The sequence below is a fragment of the Grus americana genome, chromosome 2, assembly GCF_028858705.1.
Source record: "Grus americana isolate bGruAme1 chromosome 2, bGruAme1.mat, whole genome shotgun sequence".
Classification (NCBI taxonomy): Eukaryota; Metazoa; Chordata; class Aves; order Gruiformes; family Gruidae; genus Grus; species Grus americana.
The window spans coordinates 54258543-54277336 of NC_072853.1; the positions used below are offsets into that span (position 1 = coordinate 54258543).

Here is an 18794-nt window from a genome sequence, read left to right on the forward strand (position 1 = left end):
AAGTTATACCTTGCGCTGACTCACCCAGCTACTTTGCCCAGACTCCTTCAAGGGATCATAAGGAACGGCTGCAGATCTTTCTCTGTCTCATCTAGCTACAGATTTTCATAAAGTTTGCTGGAACTTCACATCTTTCAGACTTCAGTCTCTCTAGCAAACTTGGTTATAGTTGGCCAATGGATTCAAAAGTTACTGGGAGGCTGAGGTGACAGGTTGGCATGTGGACAGAGGATGTAATTGCATACCTTTTTCCCAACGAAAGCAGGCTAAACATAACCAACGTACATATAGATAGTGAAGGAATATGTCCTGAATCAAGCTCAGCTGTAATAGAAATGTCAGCTATCTGTTGCCTGCACCTTCTTTAGAAGTTAGCCAATCAGTCCATTTTCCATTTGCTTACAAGTGCAAGATAAACTTTTGCCACTTTTCAGGAATGGGCAAGAAAATGTCACTCTTTTTCAGCTGGATCAGTTTATGTAGACTGTGAAAGATTAACCACCAAGAGGATACTGCCAGCAAAGACAGAGAGAAAAAGCTGCTTACTTCCTGGTAGGATAATGAGAGTGTAGCAGCGGAGGTGTGCATTTCAAGATCACAGCAAGCTGTGCTTTATTCAGAATGGTACCACAGCATTTGACACATGTGCTGTAACCACATGGAAACCATGGCATGGGAGGAATATTGTAGGAGGGAGATTGTAAGGTATAGCAAGAAAAAAAAACACTCAGCAAAAACAGGAAAATAAATTTGTATTACGTAAAGGAGATATGACACAGTTGTGCTGTTCAAAAGTTATATAAAAAGACCCATTGGTAATAATGAAAACCCTTTCTTAGAAGAGTAGGCGCATGAGCAATGGTAGGTAGGTAGGTGGGAGGAACAGTGTGGGTTGTGAGACCAATATTAGACTTAAAGTACTCAGAGAGGAAAAGTCCCACAAGATGAAAAATCCCTTCAAAAACAACAGTGAAAGCAAAAGGGAACATATTTTTAAGTTGTTTGCTCTGCCAAAGATGAAAGTGAAGCCAACTAGAGATTGCATACAGAAAACAGAGAGAGTAGTAGAAGTGCAGAAGATCCCTGACAATTACCACTGTAGAAATGCCGTTTTCACAAGGTGCCTCCTTCTTCACTGACAGAAAAGCCATAATTAAAAGAGTGAAATGCCACTCAGCTTTAAGGTGTTAATAATGTCCTGCAAGGTCAGCTAGAAAGTCCACTAGTGTCAGTAAAAGGCTGCCTGCTGACTAGCGTGGCTTTTGGCTCATTTCCATAAGGCTCTTATTCAGGTGCAAATTGAACTCAAGTCAACAGTAAGCCAAGGAAATAACTTGTTATCACACATTACACAATTGCTTGATGACCTATATTCATTGAGTTAGTGGCCCTAATTTAGTCTCTGGCTGACATGCCAGCAGAGCTCTATCACACCTCTCAGAGTAATCAGCCCTGGGATGAACAAGCAATGCCATGGTCAAGGTCAAGTCATGCTACTAAGAAAGTATGAAGTCGTCTGCAAAACAGACCTTGCTTAATAGAAGACTTCAATTCCCAGAGCAAGCCCTTGGCTAGTTCTCACAGCAAACAAACAAAAAACACAACCCAAATTACCATGTTCAGCAGAAAAGAGCAAAAGCAATGCATAATTATGTATTATACAATTTGTCTCTGAAAGTGGAAAGGTTTGCCAGGAAAAGATATATAGTATATAAACTATCATCATAGATTAAAAGAAATAATTCTACTTAATCCTAATTTATGATAAAAAGTCATCGAAAAAGAAAAGTTATTTCATATTTTGTCCTCTTTTTTTTGTTTTACTACCATTTATCATTTTCGCCTTCCTTCTTCTACCCTGTGATTTACATCCTACTTACATGAATTTTACAGAGTGCAGCTTAAAATTAAGCACATTCCTAAAAGCTTTCCCAAATAGGAAGGGATTAAAAAACATATGTGAAATGAAGTATTCGTACAAGCACTTTGCTGAATTACAATGACTTCAAAGCTAAACCCAAAATCTTCTGCTGCCTAGCCCCTCTGATCTATCATCCTTTGTGGGTGAATAGTGACATGCAGGACTTTTTCTTTTTAGTAATTCCATATTGTTTTGAAAATCTTATATCTACAGAGAACAGAAATGACCAAGAGCAAACACCCTCACCACATATGTATTATGGAACTATGGAACATATGTTTCCAAAGTCTCAAAAAGAATAAGCTCCATGCCCGATAGCGTGTCCATGCCTGATAGAGTTTGTGTGGTACGTAACATTTATATTCACCTTGCAAAGTTTGCAATAACTGATCTCAGAGGAGGAGTTTTGGCTCAGGAAAGGATGTGGTAAAGTCTGCTGGATGATGAAAGGGATCACTGGATCCCTTGAGCAAGCGCCAGCTAGCTCATGAAAATCCCTGCAGAAAATGAGACTGCTTTCTCCTTCTTTCTCCTTTGGACACTAATGGAAAGGCAGAGCAGAAGCAATTCCTGGCTTCCCCTGAGACAACGTCAGGCAGGCTGCTATGGGGGGCTGCAATAAGCATGTTTTTGTCTTCTGGTCTATTCATCACCGATGTCAAGAGCATGACATTCTTAACAAGAATCACACACTTTTCTCTAAAATCTGTTTCTCAGATAAGGTCTCTGGGAAAAAAATGGGGTAGAGGAGGGCAAGGAAGGAGAGGAAATTAATGAGGGAAATGCAGAAGGAGTCTTTTGTCACTAATCACGGATACTAGAAGAGATACAGCTCTTTTTTTTCCATTTTAAAGCTACAGCCTTAGGCAAATTATACTAAAATTAGGTTATTTTTGGTTCAGTGAACTATGATTCACCATTATAGCTACGAATTTTGCAGAAGACAGACAGAAACAATTGTTGATTTAAATCCATACTATTTTCTTTTATGGATATAGTTTATTTTTTTGCTTTAGGCAACTTCTCCAATTTAGAATAATTTAAAATAAAATTGTCCATTTTTGCAATTTTCATAAGAATTTGGATGGCTTTTTTAAAAGGCCCAAATAAAAGAAAAGCACAAAGTGACATCAATAACACATAAATTCATCATTCCTCTTGACTAAAGCTTTCATAAATGATTAAAAAAATTCCAGTTTTGGTTATATTTCTCCACAAAATACAGTGGCATTCTGAGTGAACTAAAGAGCGGAAACCATGGATTTGTCTATTTTCAGACACAGTCATTGTTCTTTTTAATTAAATGTCAGATGCTCTCTGATGACTTGCAAAGACTAGCTTAGGGCTAATTTCACATGTTAAGTGTATATAAATACACAATTATGCAAAGCTTTTGCAGGCCGAAGTTATAATTCAGCCAAGTATTTAAAGAACAGACCTATAGTACATACCTGAGTAGTCACTTAACAGTAAGAGGTTGAAATATTTTGCAAATTAAAAGTGCAGGTTGTAGGGTCTCTTTTCAGAAAACATTGAAATACATTCCCAAATCTACCCTTGTTCAGAAAAAAAACCAACCAAAAATAAGCATGACCGAACATACTTGTTTAAATACTTTCCTTAACGGGTACCTAGAAGTAAAGAGTAGAAACAAATAGGAACAGAAACTGTATGTCTTAATGGAGACCTCTAAATGACGTAGTAAAACACGGACTTACTTGAGGGTGGTGAGCTCTGTGAGGGATGGCTGGGTGGCCTTGAGATAGCTCTCTCTCCGGGCAGCGATCTTTGGAGATGGCTTCGGACTTGTGTCTGAGTCTCCACTGTCATCATCCCCCATGGCTTTGATGTAACTGCCACTACGCATTCGTCGGCAGGGAATCTCATCATCTTTCCCTCGTGGAGTGTATCCAGTCCATTCATCTTGAGGAACCTGAAGTGATAAACACAATTCTCTTATTAGTACACCCTTCCCTGATGTAATTGCACAGCAAGAATTGACTGTGCTAAGCCACAATAGAGCCGTAACAAAAACTCTCATGCCCAAGGGCCCATCCTCAACCCCATTTGAGCATGGGTTGATGTTTGCAGCAAAGGCCTACTTCTCCCCCTGCGTAGTCACAAGCACCTCTGGAGTTTGTTATTTTCCACTTCTTATTTGGGAAGTTTCTAGCAAACATGCTGATGTAGGAGCCTCAGTTGGGTCTAATACTTGGCTGGATAAATCTGGGTTTTTTGGTGGTTTTCATTCAAAGCATTTACAAACCAGATCAGGGTACTTTTGGTTCTGCTTAACATATTGAACACCTTTGGGGAGGCACAAAAGATGAAATATGAATCCCTGCATCACAATCTTTTCAGACAGAGTGTGCATAGCTACACTCACCAGGATGATTTTGGTTCACGATACATTTCAAATTAATGGAGCTATGTACTAATCATCACAAAAGTAGGTTTGAAAGTGTGAAATTATAATACTATTGCTTCTATAGCATAATTAGTGTGACTGAACACCCGCCAGCTTGCAGGGATCCTCCTTTTGAATTAGGTTAGTCTGAGTGTCTGAGTCATACAATTCTTTATCCCCTTCTTTTTCTTCTTCTTATTGATATGCATTATTTCTCTTGATCTGAAATAAGTGCTGTCCATTCTTTGCATTGGAAATCTGGAGCACTGCAAATGTGCATTCACAAGATTTTGGGGCATAGCAGAGGACAGCCCAAGAACACTGTGCTCCTCTCCCTTCCTCTGCTCTTGGGGCTTCTGACCATTGTCAACCAACACATTTGTCTTTCCTGTAACAGTGGAAACAACATGTAGTGGAGCAGGATCCTTTATGCAGTTGTCCTGAAGTTATTTTGCAGAAACCTCATTTTTATAGTAAAGGTGAAACTGCAAAAGGGCTTTTTAGTTAAACATATTTTGTGTTAGATTTAAATAAAAGTAGTTATGAATTTTTAGTTTGCTTTTCTGATTATTCTCAGTGAATCAAGCAAGCTATAGGAACAGCGCTCAGAAAACCTTACAAGCCATATTAAACAAGAAGTCTCAAATCTGGGTTGCTAAAATTTGTCCTGCAGCTTATAAATACTAGCATCTTCCAGGATAATCATCAAGTGTCTCTTTTCTATGGAAAGTTTGTTCTTCAACATTTAGCTTCTGCTGAGTATCTTGTGTATCCGTTGCTGCCCAAACTGCAGCCAGGGCATTTACATGCCAGCTTGTTTAGACAACCAAAACTGAAACACTGGACTGTTTGCTAACAGCTTAGCTGTTGAGTCCCACTACAAACATAAGCCTACATCCACAATGTGCAAGGCTTTTCAAATGTTACTGACAATGTAGGTCAAATTTTTATGGCATTTTACCAATCTATGCTGCTATAAACTGCAATCCAAAACTTACTGTGCTATACAAAGGAACAAAGACATTTAATGGTCCTAAGCATTCATAGACTTATTACTAATTATAATTAATTAACCAAACTATTCATAAGGCATGCCATTGCTTTGTTTCCTGCTGCCTTCAAACCTGAGACCTTGCCAACTTTCTTCCTTCATTGACTCTTCTTTTCCTGCTACTGACATCATGATTTAGGGCCGCCTTTGAACTTCCAGGCTCAGAAAAGTACGTCTTTCCTCTTGTGCTCAGTCTAAGTTCTTTCTTTTCTCCCAGATCTCTCTTGCTCACGTCTGGCCTTGATAAACACACTTGGAGCTTTGATATTTTCCTTACAGGACTCAAGATTTAATCTTGGAAGTGTACTCTAGTTTGTATCTTTATCAACATTTCTTCTTATGACTCAGTCTCCCTTCTTGGGACTCAGACTTCCTTCGCAGTTGCTCAATGTTTTATTTAACCAATTCTTTAATTGTGCCTTTTTAAAGTAAATTTCCATGTTTTCTTTAAATATCTTTTAGTTATTGACTCTGGTAACTCTACTTCTGTGGAACATGTAAATTCTGATCTTCCATCAGTACACAAAGTTTGTTGCTGTTTTATTTTTTCCTTCCTTTCTTTCTTTTTTTCTTTAATTTTTTTATTTTTTATTTTTTCATTTTTGTTATTTGCCTGGGCTTCAAGAACATAAGTTCCTTAGGGTAGGAACATATTTCAAAGTCCAATTTTCTTATTGAACAATGGCATGCAGAATTGCATATCTATAGGAAGTAATTGAATAAATACACTTAAAAACACTAAAAATATTCTTCTATAAAAGGGTAAAGTTCTAACTAAGAATGGGAGTATTACAGACTGAGAGTACTAAGTACTAACAAGATTGAATATACAGCTCTGATATGTTTCCATGTCAAATAAAAAGAAAAAAAAAGAAAAAGCAATGCTTCAATTCTGTGGCTTCTAAGCCACATATATTTTGGAACTTACAGCTCCTTGAGTTTTCAAATCACTCATGTACAAAACAGAAGTTAAGACAGGTCTAGTAAAATCAAGCTCTGCTGACATTTTGATGGCATGCTCGGACTTCAGTCAGAAGTTTGAAACCCCTAATAATGTAGTTCCACTCAGTTTTCAGGCAGATATTAGATAGATATCTAAGTCAGAGTATGTAGAGAATCTGTGAATTCTCAGAGGGCATGTGCTTTAATCTGTTTAATATTTTATTCATTATGCTTTAGTTAAAGATCTGTGCTTTTTCTCATTAAAATAAATTAGTGAATAAATCTTTAATGTGCTAAATAAAATGTTAGTATAATGTTAAGGTTGGTGTCTTGAACTGAGAAAAAGTCAGAGGAGTTAAAGTTACAATGCTCATATGGCACCCATTTTTCAGGCAAGCTGAACACTTGTAGTTTTATTAAATAACAGGCATACTGTTAAATTTAATGGTATAGTTTATAGCTGCAGTACTAGTGATTAGATACAGTTGATGTGGGCACTATAACCCTTACATTCTTGAGTTCTGTTGTCAACAATCCCATACAAAAGTACAATACCTTTCATCCTAAAGCTTCTCGAAATGATTTAGATACGATAAGCTGAGTTTTGAAGGTTGGTTGCAATGAATTTGCCACAAAACTTCTTAATTACACGTGCAAACACTGTGTACCGTGCTGAGCTTTGGGTGCATTGCTCTAGCCCCACAATTTGTGTGAGGTGATCTGGAGGAAGTTTCCAGTTTGAGCTCTGCTTGCTCAGTGAAGTAGGGCAGCTTATGAAATACAGCACGCTATCTTTTTAGTAGCTCTCCCACCTTCTAAACTCTCTAGTTGTTGCAGAAAAAAAAGCTGAGCTGTTCCCAGAGAGACCAGGGACGAGGCAGTCCCGGAGTGCCACAAACCCACCGGCTGGGTGGTGTGCTGGAGGTTACTTACATGTGCAAAACCAAAGAAAATCATACAAATGCAACCCAAGTTCCATTACCATGTTATGGTTTTAAAGGTAAACCCTGTATGTGCCAAAGAGAAAAGGATGGCTATAGCTAGGAAAAACACCCAGATTTAGAGAATAGCCTGAAATAACAAACCAGATATGCTTCTAATTTCAGTTTACGCATTGAGGAAGTCAGAGTGTTTGTACAAACTGCCTTACTTGCCTAGACAAAGCTGCAGTAGAAGAATGTAATGGACATTTGATTAAAAAGCTATTTTGGTTAAACAGTTTGCCCATTTTTCTTGTAGACATTTAAGGTTGAGTGGGTTTGTTGTGTTTTTTTTTTTTTTTTTCTTCTTCTTTTCAGTAAGGTTTCAGTATTTAAGAGACTTTTAGGGAAAGACATTTGGGTCCAGTGCCCCTTTATCTTATTTCAGTTTAAGAAGAGTCAGGAACCCTGACTTCAGAAGTTGGAAAAAACAGTAAGATATCATGTAACTGGTAGAGAATATTTGCAAGGTAAAGAAAAGCTTCAGAAGTAGTAGATTTTTTCTTTGTTTACTAATAGTTGTAATACTTTTTATGAAAGGATCTCCGAGCACTGTCTGTATATTACTCGAGTAGGACAAACAATGCTTAAAGCTCACCACTTCCTTTTATTGTACCTATTTTGCTGTTCAGAAAATAGAGGCAGATAAAATAATGTCAACATGTTAATACTTCTGTGCCTATAGTCAAATACCTCAAGCAATACTTAGTAAAAGAAGTGACCTGATTTTCAGAGTGCTTTCTCTGGTGCCTAAAAGGAATGGCTGTAACAGCTCATTGCAGACAACGCAATTTACTGTCACAGGAAAGTGTTTCGTATCATGGGAAAGAAGTAAAGCCCTCTCAAAACTACAGATTAGAAAATATAATAAATCATGCTATTTCCTGCATTCTGTTTCTATACATATGATACTAAACATTCTGTAGTGTGTTTCCTTCTGTTGATCTACAAAAATGCGAGGCAAAGTGTCTATGTGAACCTCCAGTTCTTTTTTATTTTTTCAGGAGGTCTGCACAAATTTTCCCACAGGCTCTTCTTTTGTTTGAATGGCCAATATTGTATCTTGCAAGGTCACACACTACATTGCACGCAAGTGCATATGCACGGTATCTGCTGCCTTAGAGGATTCATGACATTAAGATTGACATACCTGAGATAAAGCTGTTTCATGCTTTTAAGAAAATCATATTATCCAATTAGCTTGGCAATACCATTTTTTCAGTATCAAATATCAAGCAGGAACATCACTTTCATGATGCTTTTTAGTCTCATGAAAAAGGAGGAAGAGCTAAACTCATACCTAACAATGAACATCATTGTGTTTATTAAAATAAAATGATTATTATTCATAGTATTGAAGTAATAGAGATCCTGAAACATTTCATTCTGCAAATGATCTTTAAGATCATGCACAAGTCTTTCTTTAGAAGCCTAAAAATCAAGAGTGCACTTTACTTATACAGAAAATGCAGTGAGACAGAACACCATTATTACTCGGAAATACACAAAAAATATTCAGCAAAGGCCTCTGAGCCAGGCAACTTACTGAAACTTAACACTTCAGCATATACCTAGAATTAAAATGTTTGTTACAAGTATGAAAGCTAAGCCTGACTATAGTTTCTTTCTTCTGATTAAATGGCAGATATAAGATTCTTTTGTAAACAGAACAGACTGTACAGATAACATACAGCCACCAGACAACATCCTACCTGGATTCATCTTCGTTTATTGTATAGATTACCTGTCCAGATCTTTAACTAAATTTATGTTGCTCTGGAAGTGCTCACACTTTGTCATTAGCCAGGCTGAACTGACTGGTCAATTCCTTTAATGCATTTTTTGATATAAAGGAACTGGATTTTTCTAATAGATAGTCTAGGTCCCCAAGTAAAGAAACTAAGCAAACAGGTATACTTGCCTCTCAGTTTTCAAATATTCATTTCAAAAGCTCACACATAGTGGTACATGAAATAAACCCAGCACGTAAGGACAAAGGTAAAGAAAACACTTTTCATTCAATTTCTAAACAATAAAATTAGATTATCTAATTTACTTCTTTTTTTGCCCAAAATTGTTATTAACTTACCTTATTGGATGAAATATCAAACAGATTGTCTCTATAGCAAATTAAGTTCATTATTGATCTCCAGTTTGATTTGGTTTATTGCGGCTGAAATCATTAAAGCTTCTGCCTGTGCTTTGCCAAAGCAATGTGGATGACTACAGAAGTAAACACAAGGACTGGAAGGAGTGGCTAACCATTGCTCACAGCAGTAGACTTGTAACTTTAGCTTTCTATTAGTATGCAAATACTTAATGAAATGAAATCACACAACTGAAGAACAATGCTTAATGACTGCTCAGTGCAGATTTTCAAACCCATGCAATTTGGTTTTCTTAGCCATTATTATGCCTCTTCTGCGTGCTGTTAAGGAAGTTTCAATTGCCATCTTCCACTTACTAAGCCTATTCCTAGCACTCATGAATATTGAATTAATCAGACCAATAAAGATGAGTAGCATCTATCAATGTGCATGCGTTAAGAATCATTGAAGTATGCAAAAAAAAAAAAAAAAAAGGAAGCCTGAAAGAACAATATATGTTTAATAAGCTTCAAGAGTTTTCAAAAAGACAGATAGGAAGGTTGCTTCCATTTAGGACAAACTTAATATTCTCAGTATCTGCAGCAACTCAATTACTATTTCAGCAATCAAGTTCTACTATATATTCATTTAGTTTAGCAGACTTATCTCTGTAATTTTTTACATGAAGAGCATTAACATCCAAGACAAAGACCCTGTCCGAGATAGAACATCACATCCTCAAACCTAAATGCCCACATCTTGCATCAAACCTGAACAAGCGATGTGAAGAACTACAATCTTCCTTCATAAACAGTACTTTGGAAAGTGTTCTAAAACAGTAAGAATCCTCATAGAGTTAAGTCAATACACCAAATTCATCAAGCACTGCTCCAGTTTATAATTTTCATTCATCAAAAGGTGCCTCGACCACTAGCTTGTCAGTCTGATTCACATCCTGCTTTATGAAGAGGAATGTGTCTCTCCTACACAAAACAACCATGTCTTGATTCCAGATAAATATTCTCCTCCTGCTTTACGCATAAAAATCCCACCAACTATGAAGAGGGCCACGTGGGATACAATGATTCCAGCCAAATGCCTTGCACGTTTGCACCCCCAAACACATTATGCAGAAAGGAAACCAAACCGCAACGACCACATCTATTAGCTGAAGGAAACATAACTGAAGGTCATATAGCAGGACTCTTGGCCAGGACCTCAAATTAAGATTTCTTCAGTGATACTCATGGATGATGTTCTTTCTGTGGCAGAGGGCAGACATTCATTCTCATCTTTCTCAATACCCTTGAAGCCCTCAGTGCAGTTGGCTATAATGAGATATGGCTCCTCGCCCAAGGAAGGATGACTGTTAACAGGAATACCAATCATTGAAAGGACACTTTCAATGACCAGCAATAGAGAAATGTTCTTTCACTTCTAGATACCTTCTATTGGGGTGAATCAGTTCTCTCCCTAAGCACTTCGTCACCTGCATACAGTCACTAGTTGGCATCAAATGCCAATACTGTTAAATGAGATGTCATTTTACCTTTCACAACACGACCATAACCCCACTATCAAGCAGCCAGCACGAAACTGGCTTGTGGACGGAGAACATGTATCTGAATCTGAATCCCTGGAAGAAAACAGATGTGATGGGTAAAGCATTTTGAGAAACAGCCCTTATGCTGTTTCTGTTGGCTGACTGTAACTTCATAATCTCTGGTGCTTTGCTAATGTTGTGCTCTCGCAGACAGCAACTGTAAGTAATGCAGTTAAGGTCCCATCTCCAGCTGGCTATTAGCTTCTGTCACATTTTAGTGTACAGTGGCCAGACTTCACCGAAACTTCCACAACGTTTTCTTTTGGATTATAGCAATGAAATATACCTGCATAAGAAGCCTTCATTCAGCTCTAAGAAAACTTTCCTGATTTCAGACCATCATAGTGTGTCTTAGTGGCTCCAAACTGTCACCTCTGCTCTACAGTAGTGTCTCACTGGATACCAAATCAAGGTCATGGTCTTGACTCTAATCCTGTTGGGAACCGAATTGATAGAGACCAGGAAATCTCAAAGATTTCCTAACAAGCTGATTAGCAGGCTGGTGTTATGTCAGCAAAGCAAAATTAGACACAAATTTATTTGCATGAAAGACTCTAGAGACAATTCAAAGACTGTCTCTGGAAGCCCTGGCACATCAGAACTGTCACAGTGCCTTGTCCAAATGCATGGCACATTGCTTAGCCTTTGGTGAAAGAACTGCATATCTATCAGAAGTCATATCACCTCTTTGCCCTCTACTCAAACAAGACAGTTCATTGCACAGGCTCAGGGTAAGAGTATGAAAAGGCAAACGATATACAACAGAGTCCTGTTCTTGTTGCTTAATTCACTAGTGACGGAAGCTCAGCTGTGCAACGAGCACAATGCAAGGGCATTGGGAGGGCAGAAACAGAAACTGTGGCCAGCTGCCCCCAGCTCAAACCATTCTTCTGGCACTGTAGTATTCCCCACTCAAGACCTGGACTACAGATTTCATTCTTGAAACAAAAAAAACCCCAATAACTGGATGTAGGGGAAATATTCCTTACTACTTTGCACTGACTGAGGAAAACATATCACCAGTCACTGTTGTTTTCCCACCTACTTTACATATCTCCATAAGAAAAGTTAGTGATTTCAAACTCAGATGCAGATTGAAATGATCCTCTTTGCTGGACTTGATTTGTCTTGAAGAATTTTGTTGAGTTTTTTTTTTTTTTTTTTTTTTTTTTTACAGTGAAATTACCAAACACTCCAGATATTTAAGGCTACAGAAAGGAGTCAGATCCAGGTCTGAGTCAAATCTTATCCATGTTTATATCAAAAGGAACTGAAATAGATACCAAATGCCAGCTATTATGTGCAGCCATAATTTTCATAAATATTTCTGACACATCAGTATATGTAACATTGTGTCACCCAAGTATGTTGCTAAATGCATGTAGCAACACAAAACAGGGATCCGGATGCCAGAATTACGTTCATTAATGGCTGCTGTATTAGAACATAGGGATGTTAACAGAATGAAACAACAGCAATTCTTCAAGTTAATCTAGAAAAAAGATTAGTGCCAGTATATTCAATACTAAGAAGTTACAGAATGGTGATAAAACTAAAGGATAGAAAACTACTACCTAAGGAACATGGGCAGATAAAATTGCAGTTAAATGTGAAGTACTGACATTGCTGTAGAACAGCTCTCTTAGTACTTAGGTGGCCCCATTATTGCATTACTCAGACACCAAAGGTCAGTCCAGGTTTTAATTAAATGAATGAGAACACAGCAGTTGTTAAGGTGAAATATGTGGCAAGATCATTCTCACCAAGTCAGCTGACAATTTTTTTTTAAGGCGAATTAAAGGACTGTGAAGATGAGGAAGACGGCTATACTGAAATACTCGTCTACATATTCATCTTAATATACCAAAGACATCTTGGGTAAGTTTGCAGGTAGCCTAAATAACCAAGATGTAGGTTCAACGGAGTTATTTGTTATTAATATATTTTTTGTAAATAAGCTATTTTTTGCTTTATTTATATTTTCCAAGTCCCCACATATTGTCTAACTTTATTCATTATTCATATTACCCATTGCACAGCAATTTAAAGACTGAAACACATTAGCTTTCTGTGAATGATATTTTTTCTGTTTAAATGTTCTTAGACACTAGTTTATTTTAAAATTCACGAACATTTAAGAATTTTCAACTGTTTTCATGATTATTCCATTACCTGGAAGGTGGCCTGGAATACGTTATAACATTTGACATTTTATTTCATATTTTTTCAAATTGTCTTTATTGAGAAATATGTTTCAATTGAGCTAGTAAAAAACTTGAAACTTATACTTCACATACTTTGTAATTCTGACTACAGAGAAAAATGAAGGGGAAATTATATACGCTTCATTCATTTTCAGTTTATAATGGAATAAGAGAGAAAAATGCACATCTTCAGATCTATGAAAAATGGAAGATCAATATTAATGGATATTAAAATCCAACTTCCATATATATACAAGGAGATACTGAAAGATTAATTTGAAATAGTAGTTGGCGAGAGAAATGCAAGCACCACAAATGAGCAAATAGAATAACTGACAATGCAGATAGACTTGCACAGGTAAGCCCAGTATAACAGGCCTATCATAAATTGCTGTGTCATAAGGATAAACACTTTGTAATTTAACATACTACATTAACAAATCATATCACAGATGCTGGTCCTTATTAGCACTCTGACCTGGGGTGATGCCCTCTATTTGGCCATCCATGGACATAGGCAGCAGGAAGAGGCTGGGATTGAGCAGTATCTTCTAAGAAACTGCGAAAGCGACTTGTACTGGGACGGGAAAGCAAGTCAATCTGATACCAGTTTCTTAGCACTACACTTTATATAAAAGTGCACATTACAGACAGGACATCCTTCGCACAAGAAACTGAGCACAGTACGAACCAGAGCCCTTTGCCACCCGCAAATGCTTATTACACCCAGAAACTTGGCTTCTATTTTTTTATAGTATTTCTGAAAGTCTCCCACCAAGCAACAAGCGATGCAAATGCGGAGCTCGGATGACTGCATTGCTGTCCCCACCTACCGCACTTCAGTTTTCAGAAGTAAAATTTCTATCCTCAGCCCCAAGTATCTGACACAACTGACTTCAGTCTCATCAAATGAGGTCAAAAGGAAATGTATGACTGACCCACATAACAAGAAAAGAGGAATAATACAAAAAATGTCATCCTTTGTATTTTTCTCTGTCTCTTAATGAATGGACCAAGGACAATGGGAATGGTAATTACAGGGAATATTGAACAGCAAAACTATAATCAGAGACAAACTCTGCAGTGTACTTGATACTCTATTAGCTTCAAAAATCATGAATTCATAGAAAACAAGAGTGTCAAAAATATCTACCCATGTATTTAGACCCTATTGTTCGCAGAAAAAGACTGCTGCTTACATTTTGTCTTCAATAGCTTTGCTTAATTTTAATTTTTCCAGAGGAGAAGCTACTAGAGAAGTGGAGGCTGTCCACTGCTTTATAAATTCTTCTTTCAATGCAGGGAAACAATCTTGAAGAATTTTGAGAAAACACGAACAGTTCCTTCTCACCTTCCTTCAAATTAGTCCAACTGTAAACCTGGATCAAATAAAAGCACTTTCCCGAAGTAAGAAGCAGCTCAAAAGAAGGACCTTATCTTTCTACGGTCCAGCTCCTCGTTGTTGAAAGGAGAAATAAAGAGAAAAATAGAATTCTATTCTCGAAATGCAGGTGAAACAAAAAGGTTTGCTTGACAGATTTTAGACTAGTCCGGGAGCTAATATCTCTTTCTGAAGACGCACAGCCTTGAGCCTCCCCTAGACCTCCAAGGATGGACACTGCGCCTCAGCACCCGGGCTGGAAGGGGAGCCTGCCGGGGTAAGGAAAGACTGTGCAATTCAGGAGGACTCTGCACTCCATCCAAATTCCAAATTATGAGAAATAAGCCCATCTGTAACACAAACTACTGCCAACTCTTTCCACAGAACACTCATGTGGAAAATATCACACCAAGTGAGATAATTGTTTGTTATTTCCATGTCTTTACACTGAAAATTAATCCAGATACTTTTGTGATAGAAGTCCTTACAAGCAAATGTGAAGTCAATGTCATCTGTGATCTCTGATGTACTCAGATCTATCAGGATAAAGAAAATTATCCTGGGTAGGCTGAGTTGAAAAAAAAGTCACTCCATTGTATTCAGATACCGTCACAAGAAGAGTTCGCACGAACAAAATAGTTGCATCTTTCAAGGATCAGAGAGTTTATGTCCTGGGCCATAAACAACAGCTTAAATTACAAGTGAGTTGATAAAAGGATCTATTTAATATTTAATGAGTTAAATAAAGTAATAAAGAAGCATCACAATAATTAAAATAATTACCAGAGTTGTCAAGTATTGTCATGAATTTGCAGCTTTCATCTCATTTAGTGCATTTCTAATTATTCTAACAAAGGGCACCAGCCTTTTGGTACAATGATGAGAAGGTCACCAGAAAAATAACAGATATACAGAATACCTCTGCAGCCCACTAATGGAGTAATACTCTGCTGCTGTTAATATATATTTATATTGCAGGACAGCCAAAAGGCCTCAATTAGGTTCTGCGCCCCATTGTGCTGGGCACTGTGGAAACACAAAAGGGAACAAAGTCCAAGCCCCAAAGGGCTTGTAGTGTAGAAAGATAAGTGATATACTTAAGAGAAAGGCAATGGGATACATTCAAAATAGACTGACTTTCTAATATCTATATCCACTTGTCATCCTTTTAAGCCGCCAGGAGAGAAGAATAATCCTGACCTGGTTCTTCAAATCTACCCTATTCTGTTTGAATATTATTTCCAATGTTAATCGAAGCCTGATTAAGATTTTCCTTTAAAAAAAAAACAACAAACCTCCAAACCAATTTCAAACCAGTTATATTTCCTTGGCTTTTACAAACAAGCATACAATTAGAAAAAATGAAATGAAATGAAAACCAAAATAAAACTACCAGTGAGGATGGGAAACACAGTGAGAATTTAGTTTTTCTAAGTGAGAATGTAGTTATTCTAATTCCTGCCCTTGACAATTGTTGGACATATTTTCATACAGACACAGATAATGTCCTCTAATTCCACTTCAAGAGTCTATTCCTGTCATTTAAACATTATCTAAAAGTCCCTATGGAGGTGTTCATTTAAAGCTGATGCTGGCACAGTTTTTCGCTTTTTTCTAGCCATCTGGTCACATACTGAATTGTCAGCTATTTTATCTAAACCTGAGAGGAAGATTGAAGGAGTAAACAAAAACATCAACAAAAGAAATCTGAGGGTCCAAAGTAACCACGACAGTGAAGCCTAAAGTTCCGATTTCTTCTCACTCACAAAATTCAGACAAGAGAGACTTAATACAAAGAAAGAAAACCTCAAAAGGTTGCAACCTGAGGCTATTTTGAACCCCCTCTCCCTCCCCAGTCCATACACACAGCTCTAAACACACACTGAGCACTCGTATTGCCCCCTCTCCCCCCACCGCACTCTCCTAACAATTAATAGAAAATACGCAGATCCATTTCTTCACATTCAAAACTTAGAATCCCAGAGGCTGGCATTCAAAATTATTTTGCATGCCATTCAATAAAACCTTTTAAGATCAATTTTTAAATGCGGATGCCTCAGTCCTACGCTTTCTCTGCGTACTGACTTAAACAACAGAATGTGGAAGCTGACTGTCTCATTAAAGCACCCATATGAGAAAACTCGCTACAGTTTCTATACAAATAGTCAAGAGTCCCACTACATTAAAATGAAACCAAATCGTCTTAGCAAACCTCTTTTTTCCTCATGGTCTTCTCTCTTCTCTGCGCAACGTTGCTCCATCTTACACACACACTTAGATGTGCCATAAGTGCTTCGTTTAAAGTGCATAAAAGCTATCCACAGCTCTCCTAAGAATGAAACAGTTTTAATATTTTCTGATCCATGTTCCTGCCACAAACATTCACCGGCAGTATGATAGCTCCAAGAGCAGACATCTGATTCTTGACATTTAAAGATACAATACTGGTGAAAAATAGTGACGCTGTATTAACTGCAAACAGCTTGTGAGGGAGTAGGTGATGTACTCCTAAAATGTATAATCAGAACAAGCAATAATTTCAACCTTTTGATTTTTTATTTTTGACTCAAAGCCATGAGAAAGAGGAATAGCCAGATAAACAAATCTGGACACGTTACAATAACTGTTTCATGAGAATTTATACTCTATGGCAAAAAGGAAAGTAGGCTGTTTTCCTGCTGGAGAAAGCATTAAGGTACCCCAAAGTTTCTCAAAAGGGTGTCAAAAGCTTTCATAATAAAATAAGCAGTAAATAAAGGCAAATCTTGAAATTACAGAAATCAAAGAATTTGTATGCTGGTAACATTTGGTTAATTGACATCATAATGCTAAGTGCAAGCACTACAATGTCAAATTCCCTATACCCCTACTGTGACTGCCTTATAAATTCAAAAAGTACACAGAAAGGTCTTATTTTTCCCACATGAAAAAATTAAGCCTGTTCCACATGACCTGTTTCTTTGAAATACTGAATGCTGGCAAAAAAATAAAAAAGAAAAGAAAAGAAAAAGCAGATTTATTTTTAATTTCAGCAGCATTACCCCTTGTTTGGTGATCAGTGACCTCTTGGGAAAGTTGAAATATCAGAGCAAACCTCCATCCCCCACAAACACCTGAGACAAGGCAGAGCACAGTTAACAGCAATCAGTTCTCCACACTGTACCTGGAGGTACTGACATGACCGTTCCTGTTGACACGTCTCTGCCTTCACCACTGTCTGGTCCATGTTAACTGATGCTTTCTGGTAAACTTCACGGGCTCTGCTCACGGTTAATGTAGAGGACCAAGAGCTTTTCTTCATTAACTGGGAGTCCAAATTCACAGGCAGGTTTGCACAGGTAGAGCATTTGACATCGTTATTGCTTCTGGATGACTTCACAGTATGTTCACTAATAGTGTTATAGGCTTCCATAAAGTATTGGGAAGAAGAACGATCAGGGCATCTTCCCATGGTCATGACCCCACTGGGACCATGATAAATGCAAACATCATTGTCCAAGTTGTCATCTGAACTCCACCATCCTGATGCATTGGATCTAGGCTTACCTTCTGATCGCCTTTCTTTACTCTTGCTGCGCTTCCCATACCTCATCGTCTGTGACTCCTCTGGGCTCGCTTTGCCCCCATTGACGCTCCCCTTGGATGGTCCCTCCAGTGAATGGGACTTGGTAAAGAGCTTTTGGACAGAATGAACCAGGTGCCGGATCCTCCCTGGGCTGTCACTGCGGTGCTCCATGGCAGTCCGCTTGTACTGCAGAGTGTGGTAGCCATCCCGGTTCAGAGGCAGCTGCCGCTCAAACTGGTCCAAAAGGTTGGCAGGAATGCGGTTGGTCTTGTTGGCGGTTCCGTGGGGAACCAGAGCACACTCGTCCTTGAGTTCGTGGTGGGAATTGTAATGCCTCCGGGGAAACGTGCTGCTGGCAATCTGATCGTTGTAGGGCACCATGCACTCTGCCTGAAAAGAGTTCCTTTGAGTGTAGTAAGGGTGGTCAGCAGGATGGGGGTCCACCGGGTTTAACAAATATGGCTTCCTGTCTGGGTGGTGTGGCAGACTGTCACACGGAGGGTCACAGGCAACCCCATGATGATGACTACGGCTGCTAGATAATCCCTTCATTGCTGATGTAAAGCAAGTCCCAAAGTCATCTAATACGTATGGCTATGCAACGGGCAGATCTCAGAGAAACGCCTAAAAGAATGAAATACAACAGAAGCCAT

The 18794-nt window shown here is 38.1% G+C and overlaps 1 protein-coding gene across 6 annotated transcripts in view; it reads right to left on the reverse strand.

Moving 5' to 3' along the window:
• Positions 1-18794, reverse strand: part of DLGAP1 (DLG associated protein 1) — a 422037-nt gene that overhangs the window by 124473 nt on the left and 278770 nt on the right. For all 6 annotated transcript variants that reach the window (XM_054816398.1, XM_054816402.1, XM_054816401.1 and 3 more), the window contains 2 exons: positions 17740-18765; positions 3640-3854 (listed from right to left, as the gene is read on the reverse strand). In XM_054816398.1, the coding sequence (XP_054672373.1) occupies positions 3640-3854; positions 17740-18693 (1169 nt within the window). In that variant the 5' untranslated portion in view covers positions 18694-18765. The remainder of the gene's footprint in view (positions 1-3639; positions 3855-17739; positions 18766-18794) is intronic.